This window comes from Paraphaeosphaeria sporulosa (genome assembly GCF_001642045.1).
Source record: "Paraphaeosphaeria sporulosa strain AP3s5-JAC2a unplaced genomic scaffold CC84scaffold_1, whole genome shotgun sequence".
NCBI classification, from domain to species: Eukaryota; Fungi; Ascomycota; class Dothideomycetes; order Pleosporales; family Didymosphaeriaceae; genus Paraphaeosphaeria; species Paraphaeosphaeria sporulosa.
The window spans coordinates 4,940,093-4,954,973 of record NW_017253360.1 but is presented as its reverse complement, the minus strand read 5'-3'; the positions used below and the strand labels follow the sequence as shown (position 1 = coordinate 4,954,973).

Genomic DNA, 14,881 nt, shown 5'->3' with positions numbered 1-14,881 from the left:
GCCAGTTGTTATCGTGGCTCACGGATGCCAATCGGCATATTCGAGATGGCTCAAGCATTTCCGTTCTTCAGGCCTTCCACCACGGGGGCTGAGAATTGCATCTCTGCATATTTGATGTTGGCACGGACGCTGGGAACTTTATATCAGAAGACATGGGCGAGCTCGAAGAGTCATTCTCGGCTAGGCGGGAAGCCAGTTTACGGGTTTCGCACTGCAGCATGTCGACATTCGAACCTAGCATTGGACTCGTCGATTGACTCCATTCTCTACATAGATACACGAAGCGTACTTCTAGCGTCACTCTCGCACCTCTACATCTTCTGCAACTACTCCTACCATCTGCAGCCGTTCGCTAAACAGCGGTGACCCTTTGCAAGCCTCAGTCGCCCCTACATGTCGCATGTAGAGGGGTTGCATACGGACAGCGCCGCCTCAGCCTGTGCATTAGGATAACGCGCAGTACAGGCGGTCAAAGGTCACGTAAGTATCAACTTGTCTGAAGTTTTACAATATCTCTTTGCAGTGTAAGTCCTGGTACTGCTGGCGTCGCGGTATAAAAGCGCTGTATATGTGATTGTAGGGCGGGCTGTAGATATTCCTTGATATGCCTTGTTAGCTAGCCCAGGTTGATTGCTGTGCACTTCGAATTGCAGCCAGAGAGATGTGTCGATGATGATGGTTGGGCAAACGTCTCTTCTCCATCCGCAATCGGCACACTCCTTGTACACGCACTCCACGTCTCCCAACGTTTTCCCTCATGCGCGAGCCTGTATTTGGACCAAATGGATTGAAGTGCAAGCACAGAAACCAGGTCATAAATTGGGCGGGTGTGCAAGAGAATAAGCGAGTGTGATGGATACGCGATGGATAGAAAGCCATGGATCCCACCAAGGTATCCCCTCTAGTCCAGAAACCGCCATATGCTAATACCAACAAGTACCATACATTCGCGTGCATATTTCCCACGCGCCCATCACGGTAGATGTACTTTAGTATTTGCTGCTCACCAGATCCCGATACATCTTCTTCACATCCTTCAGGTCCTCCTCCAGCTCATCCACCCTCTCCGACTTCTCGCCCAGCATCTCGAGACACTTCTCGTACCGCTCGTTCATCTCCTGCATTTCCTTTTCCAGGCGCTCGACCTTTTCGCCTTGTTCGCGCTTCTCGTCGAGCTCTCGCATGAACGTGACGACTTCTTCTCTGGCTTCGTCGCGCTGGCTGATGAGGCGCGCCATTTCTTCCTTGTTGGTGGCTTTCTCGGATTCCAGGCGGCGCACAGCGGTGGAGAGGCGCTCGACGAGCTGGACGCTGGGACCGGCGCCGACGGTGCTAACGGAGATCATGTCGTTGATTGTGCGATGGGGTGAGGAATTTGCGTCGAAGCCGGCATCGTCGAAGGACGGTGTGTGGATGGATGGGGTGTTGGACACACTGTGCCCATTGCTCATCAGGTTGGACGAGATGGAAGGGAATGAGTCCTGCCGTTGCGGCGACCCAATCTCAGGCGTCCTTGGATGAGTCGAGGTTGACTTTTGTCGAGAGGAAGACGGTCGGCGTGCCTCTTCGAGCATGCGATCTATGGGTGTTTCCATACCATGGGATATCGAGCGTGGGAGTACGTTTCGGCGATTCGTGCCATATATGCCTAAAGGATCTGGGGAGTGCCTTCGCAAGCTTGGTCCAGGAGAGTCAGTCCTAAGATGGTTTTCGGAGAGTGTTGCCTGGGACTGCATCTCCATCCTCCATTTGTTCTTCTCTTCCTCCAGCCGTTGCGAGAAGTCTGCTTCCATGATCTTCTTCTCGCGTTCAAAGTCGGCACGTGCATCCTGCGCCACAGTTTCTGCTTGCGTCAAACGTGCTTGAAGCTTCTGTGCTGAGTTGCGCTGTTCGGTGAGGTCCTGCTCCAGTGTTCGCGCACGATCGTTGATGCTCTCCAATTCATCCTCCAATCGACGTGCTTTGGAATTGACCTCTCGAGCTTTTCGGCGAACGTCGGTTTCACGCTTTGCTGTTTCGTCCCGGTCCTTCTCTAGGGCTGCAACACGGGAGGTGAGGGTTCCCTCGATACCCTGCCAATTTTCGGAAGCGAGGGCGTACTGGGTTTGGAGGGTTTCGATCTGGCGGAGCAGCTTGGCCTGAGAATCGCCGGATGCCGAAGACGAGACTTCCTCGGAGCGGCTTCGGAGGAGTTCGAGTTTGGACTCGAGGTTCTGCAGAGAATGTCAGTTTGGATGAAATCAAACCGATCTGATCAAGGCCTACAGCAATTTCACCACGCAGCTCCAATTCAGAGACGTTAGCCCTTTCCTGTTGCCTCGTCGCTTCGTCTCTCGCCTCTTGCAGGTCTTTCTTGGCGCGGTCCTCTGCGAGCTTCTTCTCGATGCGCAGGTTCTCGATATCTTCCTGCAACGATGCTGTAGCTCGCTTCTCGGCTTCCAAAGCTCCGGTCTGAGCGCGCTTTTCTGCATCCTCGGCCCTCGCCAATGCGTCGTTTAGCTGTCTCCTCAACTCCGCTATGGTGAGACCAGCCTCTTCGCGTTCCGACCGTATCAACTCAATGTCTTTCTCGATCTTGGCCACCACTTTGAGCTTGTCCTGCGCTGCCTTCTCAGCAGCCTCGGCGCGCTTGGCCCTGTCCGTCTGCTCCGCAATTGCCCTTTCAGCTTTGGACAGTCGCTGTTTGAGATTTGTCATATCCTTGTCTGTTTCTAATGCTTTCGCTCGCATCTTCTTAATGGTCGTCATGTGCTTCATTTCCGTCTTGGACAGCTTCTGCCCCTCTTCCATGAGCGCCGCTATCTGTGCATCCTTCTCCGCCAGTTTCTTGTCCGCCGGCGTGGCTCCGGAGTCCGAGGCTTTGGCAGAGGAGGCGAGCTGTTGCGACAGATAGGTGAGCTTCGATTGCAGGGCGTCGATGCGTTCCAGGTGGGCATTGAGCTCTTCACGATGCTCGCGGAGCATCTCATCATGCGCGGTTTGCAGCGCAGACAACTCGACCTGGAGCGTTTCGGGGTCTTGAGACGCTGCAGTGGGTTCTGCGGGGGTTGGTATCTCGATGGAGGGGCGGGACCGCGAGCTGTCGACGGATTGGCGGGGAGACGAGGCCTGCGGAGTCAGAATCGCAGGTATGGCCATGGTGGGGGCGGGTGTCGACGGGGGCTGCTCGGAGACGACCGACGACGCTCGAGGAGAGACGGGCGTCGTGTCGACCGAGGGCCGCGGCGACGGGCCGGCCGCTGGGTGGTCGACTTTTGGGAGCTCAGGCTTGCTGTCGAGCGGGATCTCTGGTGGCACAGCCTCGGATGTCCTCGAGTCTAAGCTCGTCCTGGGTGCGTCGATGGAGGGGTTCTTCAGGGCAGGGCTCTCTGGGCGCGATCCCAGGTCCGACGACGGCCGCGAGTCGGCGCCTTCTTTGCCCTTGTTGACGGCCTTTGCGAGGCGGTCCTGCAGCCGCGAGTTGGGCCGGCTCCGTGAGGAGCTACGGGACACTTGTGCGGTCAGCATCTGCTCCCCGCCACGGTGCCATGCGCTCTCTCCACGTACCTTGGTCGACCTGCAAGCGCTGCTTCTCGGCCGCCTCCAGCTTGGCCGCCGCCTCGGCTGCCCTCGACTTCGCGCTTGCCTGGTCGTCGTCGGTGAGGATGCTGTCCAGCCGCGACTCGAGGCCCGACACGGCGCTGCCCAGGAACGAGCCCCAGCCTCCCTTGCGCTGCGCCATCGGCCTGTCTTCTTTGTGTGTGCGGTCGTCGCAGACGAGTGTACGTGTTCAGAGGCCTTAGCAGCAATCACCAGCGGGGCGTCTTTCGCCTGGGGCCATTCATCGTTCGGGCGCGCGAGAGGCCAGATCGGGAGCGTCGTGTAGTTGCACCTGGGAACGCGAGGGTGCAGTGGGGTTGCGGTGCTGCGTCGTGTACGCGTACGCACTGTCGTCCTTCGGGCTTGTACGTCGCCCGGTCCGCTAATCTGGATGCGGCGGCACAATTGGGGCGATCAGCTGAGAGATGCGGTGGGTTGTGTACGAGGCGCAGGCGCAGTGGGCTGCAAGGCGTCTCTGGCCAGGTGGAAACAATGTTGCTGATCCGCCGACGCGGGTCTGAGCTACGAACTGCCAGGGTCTTGGACCACCGCATTGCGGAACCAGCTTCCGGCTTCCGTTGCTGGGAAGCGGGAGACGAATTGTTCCATCTTAACTGGGTGCCTGCATCTATGCTTCCTCCATAACTGTACGCTCCAGGAGAAACACAGTTGTCATGGTGCGCGACGCAGATGACCGATTAGGTTAGTCGGCGTTTGGTACTCCATCACGCCGTGGATCCCCAGTAGTTCACCCCAGCTTGTACTCACCACACGCGACACATCCGGACCGCCGCACCTGGCCATATGAGGCTAGCCAAGATGCCTCTAGCAGTGAGTTACGAACCATGCTTTCCTCTGTGGTATCACTCTTTGCTCCAGAGGCCGTCTCATCCTGCATCACCATTGGCATCAAAGCACTTGAGCCGAGTATTTATTCCGAGTCTGTCATCTTGACTTGTTTTCATAAATTTGCCTCGTTTTCCATGTCTTCTACTTAGTTGGAATGCATATGCACTCTGAATGTCTCCATACGATCAGGTAATGATGTCGTTGTCCCTTCCGGCGTGACGGAGGCATTCAATCGGGGTGACTTCGCACACTCTTAGGACAGTCATCGCTCACTGACTTCCATCTTACTCTAAGTTATTTTGAACTACTGTTCCTCTGATTACGTCTTTTCACCCACGTTCATTTCAATGCTGGACCTTCCTCTTATGCCCTTCCTACCAAAAGGATCCGCAACCCCAAATACAAATGCATACTAACACGCCCCCAGGCAATCGGCCAAATCTGCTCCACAGCCTCCATGACACACAACCTGTCCCAATGCACTTCTCTCATTCGCCGCGCCTCCGCCGCCGGCGCCGCGGCCCTCTTCCTCCCCGAAGCAGCCGACTACATAGCTTCGTCCGCCTCCGAGACCGTCTCACTAGCCCGGTCCGTCGAGACCTCCCCCTTCGTCCTGGGCCTCCGCGCGGCAGCAAAATCGCACCGCCTCCCCCTCTCCGTCGGCATCCACGAGCCCAGCACTTCCGGCGACAAAGTAAAAAACACGTTGCTCTGGATCGACGGCGACGGCGAGATAGCGCACCGCTACCAGAAGCTCCACCTCTTTGACGTGGAAATCAAGGACGGACCGATCCTGAAGGAATCGAACAGCGTGGAGCGCGGGCCCAGAATCGAGGACCCCGTTGACACGCCCCTGGGCAAGGTAGGCATGCTCATCTGCTTCGACCTGCGGTTCCCCGAGCCCAGCCTCGCGCTGCGGCACCGCGGCGCCCACATCTTGACGTACCCCTCCGCCTTCACCGTGCCGACGGGGAAAGCGCACTGGGAAACTCTCCTCCGGGCGCGCGCAATCGAGACGCAGAGCTACGTCGTGGCGGCGGCGCAGGTGGGCTTTCACAACGAAGAGAAGACGAGGCGGAGCTATGGGCATGGGATGATTGTGGATCCGTGGGGGAGGGTCGTTGCGGAGCTCGGGGGCGAGGACGACGACAAAGGGAGGGGGCTGGATGAGGGGGAGGTGAGTTATTTGATGTGGGTTTGGGCGACGGAGTGCTGACAGTGTTAGATTGCGTTGGCGGAGATTGATCTCGAGTATTTGGAGAAGACGAGGAGGGAGGTGCCGCTGTTGAGGAGGACGGATGTGTATCCGGAGATTGCGTGAGAATGGATAGTCGGGGAAGGGAATTGGTAAATTTGTGTATGAAGGAAGATCAACAACACTAGGTGGGTGGCGCCCTGCTACCCAACGCACCCGACTCGCTGTACATGAAGAAATATCTGCATCTCGACCTCCGTCTTCTCCAGCGGCCGACTCTCTACTCCGACATCCGCCCCGTCGTATGCACATCTCGTGAAGCGCAAACAAACAGCGTTACCGCGCCATCTCAGACCTACCCACCCTGCAAAACGCCGTCCGCCAACCGAACGACTCACGCCTCCACAAGCCTAGGCACAACATCCTCCCCCTTCATCAACGCCGCTTTCCCCTCCAGGTCCAGCCAAGCCAACCCATGATTATGCGGCGCCGCATCCTCCTCAACCGCCCCCCTCACATTCTCCAGCGGACACTCCATGAGCCCAGCCACGCGCTCCAACAACGTCGTCCAAAGACTCTTTTCCTTGGTCCCCTTCCTCGGGCCCTGCGTGATGGGCAGCATGCCGATGCCCTCCATGCCCTCCAGCACAGATTCCAAGAACCAGTCGTGGATCGCGTGGTCGTGGTAGAAGTTGAGGAGTGTAACTTCTGCGGACAGGGAGGTGGCTGGCGGATCCGTTGGGAGGAGAGAAGACTGGATGAAGGCAGGTCCGAGTTGCAGACTGGCTTCCGCGAAGCAGAACTCGATGTCTGAGCGGAGGGCGATGGTATTGGCGTCCATGAAGCGGCCGTACGTGCGCTGGTGGATGATGCCTTCGCCGTGGTAACGGGCGGTCAGGGTGGCGTGGTGCACGGCGAGGTACATTGCCGTTAGCGGGTCTTTTGGTAGAGTCTTTAAGAAGGCGAGCTTTGCGGGGTGTGATTCTAAACGTGCTTAGCAGCTTCTACAAATGAAGGCTGTATAAAGCGTTGAAAAGCGAGCTTACCGAATGATTGAAGGTGATACAGTAGGAGCAGTCCGGTGTTGACCAAGCCCATGTTGTGCTTGCGCACGGGGAACACGTTGTGCTCGCTGACAAGCATCGCCATGAGATCGTCTACACAGTCGTAGCGCTTGACGCAGCTCTGCATCCACCTGAATCCTTGCTGCTTGGTCGGAAAGTCGACAGGAGCGTGCCTGAGCTCCTTGCGCGCAAAGCTGTACGCAAGAGACTGTTCGTACGAGGAGAGGATGGTTTGAAGTCTTGAATGCGTTCTGGCTAGGTTGGAGACTGTGCTGCCGTCTCCGAAGGGTAGTCGCTCGATAATCTCGAGGATCAGCTCAGCTGGGAATAATATGAGTTTGGAGGTAGCGCCCATCGTAGGTATGGTGTGCTGAATGGGCCCCTTGCTCTTTACTGTGGATCACTATACTGTAAAGTACTGTTCAGCGTATAGATTGAGCCCACAGGAGTCAGAACGCTCGTATAAAAGAAGATGGGATTGAGTTGGAAGCTGCAGTGTAGCTTGGTCTGTGTCGGGCAGTTGCGCACGCGCTGTCGTCCGTCTCAAATGTTGCAGCAGCCTAACTTGTGCGACGAAGTCTCGAATCTATAATGTGTGCTGTCGGCCGGGCGTCGATGTTTCGAATGAATTGCGGACCGAATTCGAATTCGTTGTTCCAGTTCCCCGATGTGAATATATACGAAGCCGACCAACGGAGCACCATGTTGGCGAACCACGCCGGATGGTCCACACCTGACGTTTGGAAAGAAAGCAATGTACTCAACTGAGGTCACGTTATCAAATTCACGTACGGGAGGCTTATCCATATTCGTTGGCAGGCTGACAGTGACATGTGCATGTCAAGGATGGTGGCGAGGGGGAGCCGTAGAGTAAAAGTGTTGGTTGTTGCGCTCGTTGCATTGAATGTCGGCCATACTATGCGCATATAACGAAATCGGGAGTCTTAGTTGATAGGCGCTGGCAAATATTCCAAAAAGAGGCGATGGCACTGTGAATGATTTCCAGGCATGGAGGTGGTTGAGAGAAGAGGGGTGGAAGGTTCAGAGTTCGTCGCACGGTTGAGTCAATCATGGCGTGGGTTGCTGTTGGCCAGCCCACCGCCCTTCCTTTCCCCTCGGCAAGCACGAGCCTCACAATCGAATGCGATGCGAGCCCAAATTACATTGTGTAGCTTTGAGGAGGGGTACGCCTGTAGCCAACCTCCCAACTGGTCTGCGCGTCTCACGTCTACATCACGCCAAAGCACGCATTTAGAGAGCGACTTCCATTTTACTACCTGCTAAACGTTACTCAAAACCACCCCGACAAAATCATTATGAGGACAAGGACCGACAGAAAGAATCCTCCAAGAAAAGTAGATTTGACTTTTTATGCCGCGAGGCGCTTGTCTTTGGTATAAAGTATGATCGAAGGCCGTGTTGATATCCCGAAAAATGCCGATGGTATCCAATTTGAGGTAGGTGAGATGGAGATGACATGTAGTGCTGCGTTGGGAGAGAGCGTGAGGGTGCGAGGACTGACAGAAAATATCTGTAGTGAGAGGTGTTTCAGAGAGCGGTACCATTCAGCGCGAGCCAAGGAGACAAGGGATTATGTAGGAAAGAAAGCTGAATGGCAAGAATTTACATTGTATAGAAGTGAAATGTTTCGTCCATCTCTTCGTCCTCCTCCGTTCTTCTTGCAGCGTGGCCGCTGACGTGCTCCCGATGATCCTTCTGCTCTTGCTCCAAGCCACCATATGCACAATGCTCTGCTCCTTCTGTGGAATAAAATACTCAAAATGCGAAGAAAAATGCAGAGCTAAAAACATGCCAAAGCAACAAACAGGCTAATATAGACAACCACTTGTGCCGCCCTCCCGGGTGCGCCCGGGAAGATGAAGAGGTATGGTGGTAGAAGCAAAGGGTATCCGAAGTTTCCGCCGCGAAGCGCATGGAATGAATCCAATTCAAGTCTTTAAAGTGTTCAGAGTCGCTCAGATGAGTCGCTCTTGAAACAAGACAACAATGTGATGAAGACAACCCGCTAATGATACTGACAATGTAAAAAATGCTACGCTTCAAACAGTAAATGTGATTTGGAATGATGGTTTTGAAGGCATGATGCGAAATGGTCATAACGTCGTCGCGGAGATTATATGTAGATGGTGAGATCGAAGCAGTAAGTAGCTGCTCAAATCATGGGGGTCTCCGGCTGGTATACACCCGCTTGAAGCGTATCAGGGGGCATGTTGGCTCGGATTTCCTTGGGATGCTTGTATCCCGAGAATGGGTTATGTGGGCCCTCAATCGGAGAGACGATCTGCTCCATAGGCTGGGGTGGTGGAGGTGGAGGTGGAAGTGAGAAGTTGCCAAAGTATTCGCTGCCATGTCCATCAACAGGAGATCGCGCGCTAGAGCTTCTTGGGAAAGAGTACTCGGGGACACTTTCGTAAGGAGGAATCTCTGCGCGCATCGGTGGTGACTTGTTGCGAGAGCGGCTAGTACTGCGCATCCTCTCAGTGACTCGCTTGAAGGTCATGCCGATGTTCTCGCTGACGCTTCCCCGGCCGCGTCGGTGCGACTGCGGTGAGGCAGCCACTGGAGAGACAGCCTCCTGCGCCTTCTCCACAGGGTTTTCATCGATGGCCATTGTGATTAGCATACTGCTCTTTGGGCTGGAGTTCAGTTGAAGAGGCGCAGGAGGTGGAGGTGGTGGTCCTGCCAGGTGTTGTAGCTCCGCGAGTAGTGGGGGGGCAGCAGGGTCGGTTTCGAGAATAACAACCTGATTCTCGTGGATGGTCTCATCGATACTGGCTGTAATTGGCGGAGGGCTAACGCGCTTGTAGTTCGGTCCGGTAACGCCGTCGGATGAGGTGTTTCTTGAGTGACCACGGTTGCCGCCCAACGAGCCACGTCTACCCAGAGGATAAGTAGGTGAGATTCTGGGAGCCATGTTGACTGGTGAGAGGTCCTCCGGAGGTGCGGAAGCCGAGCGAGCCAGAGTTGGCTGGCCGAATGTAGTGGCAGGTAGGAGTGGGCCCAGATCATCTTGAGCATCCTGGCTTTGCTGAGCGCCTGCAACCATAGTATCCGGAATCGTTGGAACAGCCGGAATGCCTTCCCTTTCATGAGGGTCAGCACTCATGTACCGAGGGTGACGCATCGCTCGTGGAGTGGCTGGGAGGCCGATTGGTACAGACATCGTCGAGGTAGCACCCATGTGCATTCTATTGGTTGGTGAGTACTTCTTAGAGATCTCAGGGTCGGCAGTCTGGCTACGCTGGATGGGGTCCCGGTGCATGGATATAGTAGCGAACGATTCCGAGTCATCTGTATGAGAGCGCTCGACAGTCACAGGCCGGTGAGCCAGATCGCCAGGGTGGGGAATGATTGGCGCAGAGGGTCGTCGAGCTAGGGACAGTCGACGTGCTTCCAGCTCCTGAGCGGCCAACTCCTTCCTAGAAAGCGTAGTAGGACGACGCTGTCCAGAGCGACCAGAGAGGTTGGAGTGTCGTGAAGCTGGTCGACTCTCGGTAGGTAATTCTGGCACGCGGTCTGGCGAAGCATCTCGAATGGCGGCACGCGGTCGACTCGTCTCTCGCAGAGCAGCAACTGCTTTCCGACTCATTGACCGGTCGCGAGGCAAGCGGCGATCCGGTGACATTTCCCTTCGTGAACTTTGTGCACGCTCACCAGGGCGACGGCTCGTGCTTCGCTGACGGGGACGGACTGGCTCATACGATTCGGTGCCGGCTGCATCGTCGCGATACATTGGCTTGGGCGAACCGGGAGAGCGCCTCGCGGAGCTCTCATCACGAGTGGAGCTACGACCGCGATCGTCCTTGCGACGCTTGCTCGAGGTGCGACTGACACCCCTACTCTTAACGGGTGGTACGGCTTCTGGTGACTCTGCACGACGTGCAGTCTTGGATGACGACCTGGCTTTACTTGCGCCAGTTCTTGCGCGACTCCTATGAGTTCGGCTACTACCGATCGACTCAGTGGCAATGGGTGAGCCAACATCAACCTTATAGTAGCGTTCGTCCTGGAAGCTGTCCGTGTTGGTTGCAGCCTCTTTACTCGTCCGGGCGTATATGCCAGCATCTTCAGGAGACATTGGCACCGGCGACGAAGGGGAGCGCTTAGCAGGGCGGATGTAACGAGCACCGGAGCGGCCTCGAGATTCTGAGACGTCGCGGGTTCGGCTTCGAGTTCTGGCTGTTCGACTGTCTGGACGAGGTTCGGTGCGTGAACCCGGACGAGGCTCAGGCTTGGAGTCACCACGGTTTCGAGAATAGTAATTAGCCTCTTCCAAGCTGCTGATGTACTGGTCAATGCCGCGGGCTTTTGCACTCTTGACGCTGGCTCCCGTCAGCGGTGGACTCAAATTGATGTAGCCAGTATCAGGGCCGTTCTCCATGATAGTCTCTACCACTTCAAGGTGCAAGTCTTGTACGTTGCGGCTGCGAGAATGGCTACGTGGGTCATCATCTCTACTGATGAGGTTGTCGAAGACACCTGCAGCAGGAGACGGCAGGTGCTCCTTGGGCTTAGCCGGATCATAGGTCGCAGCAGTCAAGACAATCTCCTTCTCGCTGGCACCAGTCGATGCTGCGCGGCGGCTTGAGAACGGTAGCGTTTCTGCCTCGCGTCCGATGTTGTCGATTGCAGTACGAGGAATCTCGTCACGTTGTCCGCGATTTGGTACAGCAAGAGATGCAAGGTACTCGTTGTTTGTTGTGGACCGTTCTGTGCCCGACTGAGAGGGAAGACGCTTGCGGTTGTATGAGCCGGGTGTGGCAGTCCTGGCCGACGATGGCTCACGGGATCCGTCACGAGCACGGGCTGATCTTAGGCTTGCGCCGAGCCACGGGTTTCTGCCACCAGTGGGGCTCATGGCGGACTCTGCGATAGGTGTAGCGCCAACGTGCATGGGAGTCTGTTCGTCGTCTTCGGGGATCATCTGTTGCGGTTGGGGTCCTTGACCAAAATTGGTGACAAGTTTGAGGGAAGACATCTTTGCAGTGATTCGACTTCCTCCAGCGCTTGGAGGTGAAAGAGGCGGACTAAGTTGCGAGCCTAGAAGGTGCTGCTTTTGAGCAGAGAACACTGCGTCCTGAGCACGCGGAGAAAACCAAGGCTCGGAAGACTCTAGACCCATGCAAGAGAAGCATTTGACAGCGAGCTCTGCTTGGCCTCGAGAGACTGCGGCCTCGCCCCACTTCCTGACAAGGAATGATTGTCGTTGCCAGTCAGTCGGGAACATGAGACATGTAAGTAGGATGGCCTCCATGAAGTATTTACGAGACACATATACTTCGACGGCATCGTTGTGCTCACCTAAGCCGAGTAAGATAGCAACGGCAGGGTGGATGTCGCCCTTCTCAAGAAGACGCTGGACGAAAGTTTCCCCAACTTTCTTCTGAGTACCCTGGCCCATGGAGCTGAGAGCAAGAAGCATCCAGTCCGAGGAGGTCATGGACTCAGACCCGACCATGGACGCCATGAGGTCGGCACCAGCATCGCCAAGCCACTTCGAAAGTAGAACGGCCGCGGCTGACCCATGAGGATGGCGGGCAACTAGGATTATTAGGATCCGACTGCGTCAAAAGAGCGGTTTACTTACGTTCGTCACGAATGAGTTCTTCGATATCATTCTCCCAACCGAACACTACGCGAAGCATGTTCTGGCGGAGGTCATCTGGGGACCTCTCCGGACCGAGTTGAGAATTCCGGTATGGAACATCACCAAGCCTAGCCTTGGTGAAGGGAAACAGGTCCATGTGCTTGGTACGATGGCTCTCATCGGGGCTCCGGAGTACTTCCTTGCGAAGATGAGAAGAAGTGAAGCGCGAAGACGTAGCCGACGAGGTGGACTTTATAGAGATGCTCTCGCGAGAAGCACCCATCATGGACGAGGTGCCTGATGAGAAAACAGTACCCCCTGAGCTCTTCGACGACCTAGTGTTGGCAGGCTTGTCGTATCGGTAACGCGGTCCACGTCCGCTCCCAGAGGACCTAGAGCTTTGGGAACCCCGACTGGAGACAGGACTAAGAGGGCCGACACGGTCACGGCGCTCCTCCTCCAGCTGGTCCATCTCTTGGGCGATCTTCTGTAGCGGTGAGAGTACAGCCTGGCCCTCACCTTCACTACTTTCAGACTCGATCAGCACATGTGCCACTGACTTGGGTTGTTGGGCAGTCAGTGGAGTCTTGCTAGACTTTTCATGTTGTTCATCGAGGGAGTGAGGAGGAGAAGGGGGAGTGTTAGCGGGAGGATGCTGGACATTTTGAACAATCGTTGGCGTCCCACTAGGATTCAAGTCATATTGCTGCACACCGTAGTTACGACTCATGGTGAAGAGGGTAGCAGTGGGGCCGTAGTTGCAAATGGCAGCAACATTGTCGACCGTGGGCACACTCTCATACGAGACTCGCTTGGTGCGCACATCCCAGGAGGCTGTTTGACTATTGGGCGATGAGTGGTCAGCATGAATTTCGTTAAGCGCCGGGCGCCCGCACTATGCAGGGCAGCCCCGTGTGAGCGATCTGGAATACGCACCCTTCCGTGTATTGGACGATTCGGCCATTTTTCGACCACGCGAACCAACAGGGGCCGGGTTCTCTTTGATCCGATTTGTTGAGGATGCGGATCACACAAGGGGTGTCGCCACCGTGAGCAACCTTGGGGATACTCCACACTCTGAGATCACCATCTGAAGTCTGAGCAGCTAACATTTCAGACTTTTGCTTCGAGGACGATCCATGCCAGGCAAGCCCTGCAATAGGAGAAGGGGCTCTAGGCGTTGTGAGTGTGTGGAGAATAGTAAATGACGGCTGCAGCGTCGCAATCAGAATCGAGCCATTCAGGTATCTGGAGTCGCTTAGCATGAATGTTTCTGGCACGTGGGTATTGTGTCAAACACGTACCCAATCGCAAACGTCCTGCAGTCTGCCGCAGGAGCCAGTGCCGTAATGGGGTCGAATATGGTCCTCGCAGAAATGTGCTCGGAGGTTGAGGGTTCAAAGAGGATGATGTTGCCTTGCGCATTGCCTGTTTCCTAGTTAGCAAGATGCGGACGAAGCAACTGAAGCGGGTTCCCCTCACCAAACGCAACATTGCCGTTCCTCATCCACGAGGCAACCCGAATCTGGTCATACGATGCGAAACGAGCCACCTCATCGCCCGTGAGAAGATCCCACACAATTGCGGTGCTCCCCGCATCGTAGCTCACTATCAGACGGCCCGCTCCGCGCTCACTGACGGTGTCGGCAGAGATCCACGAAACATCTTCGCGATGCCGGGTAAATCTTCTTTCCACGGCCAGGGTGTCATGGTGAAGGCACAGAATGACATTGCGCTGGGCGTAGAGCAGGAAGGAAGCTGTGGCAGCGCATGGTTCAAAGGCAAATTCGTCGCTTCCTGGAGTGATGCTGGGTGTCGGCGGCTTGTGCTGGACATCTGAGCGCACAGAAGAGCCTCGCGACGCCGAGCGCTGTCTGGCGAGTCCGGACGACATGGTGCGCGGGCCTGGGGAGTGGCTGTCAGTCAGTGGTGTTGAAGCTACGAGACGCCCACACGGCGCATAGCGAGGGCAGACAGAATCGATAAAGACTTGGGGAGCACAATCAGGGGCTTCCAGAAGGGCGTGGATGAAACTGAGAAGACAGGGCCGGAGAATTGAGACTCACAGCAACGTGCGCGCTAAAGAGCAGTGCAGCTGTTCCCAAGCTCCACGGCGTTTAGAGGGCGGTATAGTTTAGCCCCGCCCTGGCTGACTGGGGTTGCAAGTGGGCGGTAGACGAATCTGCATGCGCCCGTTCTCTAGGAGGGCAGTATCACGACCAACGTGCAGCTGGAGGGACAGACGGCAGGCAGAAGAGACAGAAGGGGTGAGGAGAAGAGCAGCAGAAGCGCGGGCGAACGAGCGAGAGTTGATGCAGTAGCTGGCCTGGGCCTATCAAGGGCCGGCGCTTAAGATGGGCAGGACGGATTGATTCCTGCTCAGAACAGGACGAGCAATCGGAGCAGCAGAGTCAGGGCAAGCCTCGAACGCACACGCTTGCGCTTAACGAGGACAGGAACCGGGGACAGTGAGGCGTCTAACGGCTGGGGTCGCGCGCCGCTTCATCCATTTGCTGGCGTCTGCGGTCGCTCGAGATGGACGTCGGACTCGACGAACCAGCGAGATGCAGGGCGCGGCGGGCGCGC

General features: G+C 56.1%; 4 protein-coding genes across 4 annotated transcripts; 1 reads left to right on the top strand and 3 right to left on the bottom strand.

Annotated features, from left to right (window-relative positions):
• Positions 1-812: 812 nt before the first annotated feature.
• Positions 813-4,078, bottom strand: CC84DRAFT_1160261 (uncharacterized protein). Its single transcript, XM_018177457.1, has 3 exons — positions 3,547-4,078; positions 2,266-3,491; positions 813-2,213 (listed from the first exon to the last, which is right to left on the bottom strand). Exons 1-3 carry the CDS (start codon positions 3,719-3,721, stop codon positions 990-992), a joined length of 2,625 nt encoding a protein of 874 aa, XP_018043381.1. The 5' UTR covers positions 3,722-4,078; the 3' UTR covers positions 813-989.
• Positions 4,079-4,599: 521 nt separating this feature from the next.
• Positions 4,600-5,749, top strand: CC84DRAFT_1171638 (carbon-nitrogen hydrolase; the record flags this gene model as incomplete). The annotated part of the gene is made up of 3 exons (XM_018179921.1): positions 4,600-4,617; positions 4,856-5,605; positions 5,654-5,749. 3 exons carry the CDS (start codon positions 4,600-4,602, stop codon positions 5,747-5,749), a joined length of 864 nt encoding a protein of 287 aa, XP_018043380.1.
• A 268-nt stretch (positions 5,750-6,017) lies between these two features.
• CC84DRAFT_1080222 (uncharacterized protein) lies at positions 6,018-7,042 on the bottom strand (the record flags this gene model as incomplete). The annotated part of the gene is made up of 2 exons (XM_018173883.1): positions 6,018-6,607; positions 6,670-7,042. The coding sequence occupies 2 exons, from the start codon at positions 7,040-7,042 to the stop codon at positions 6,018-6,020; spliced, it is 963 nt and encodes a 320-aa protein (XP_018043379.1).
• Positions 7,043-8,622: 1,580 nt separating this feature from the next.
• On the bottom strand, positions 8,623-14,660 carry CC84DRAFT_175054 (uncharacterized protein). The gene is made up of 6 exons (XM_018185458.1): positions 14,362-14,660; positions 13,778-14,200; positions 13,600-13,723; positions 13,232-13,543; positions 12,296-13,137; positions 8,623-12,249 (listed from the first exon to the last, which is right to left on the bottom strand). The coding sequence occupies exons 2-6, from the start codon at positions 14,187-14,189 to the stop codon at positions 8,861-8,863; spliced, it is 5,079 nt and encodes a 1,692-aa protein (XP_018043378.1). The 5' UTR covers positions 14,190-14,200; positions 14,362-14,660; the 3' UTR covers positions 8,623-8,860.
• Between the last annotated feature and the right edge of the window lie 221 nt (positions 14,661-14,881).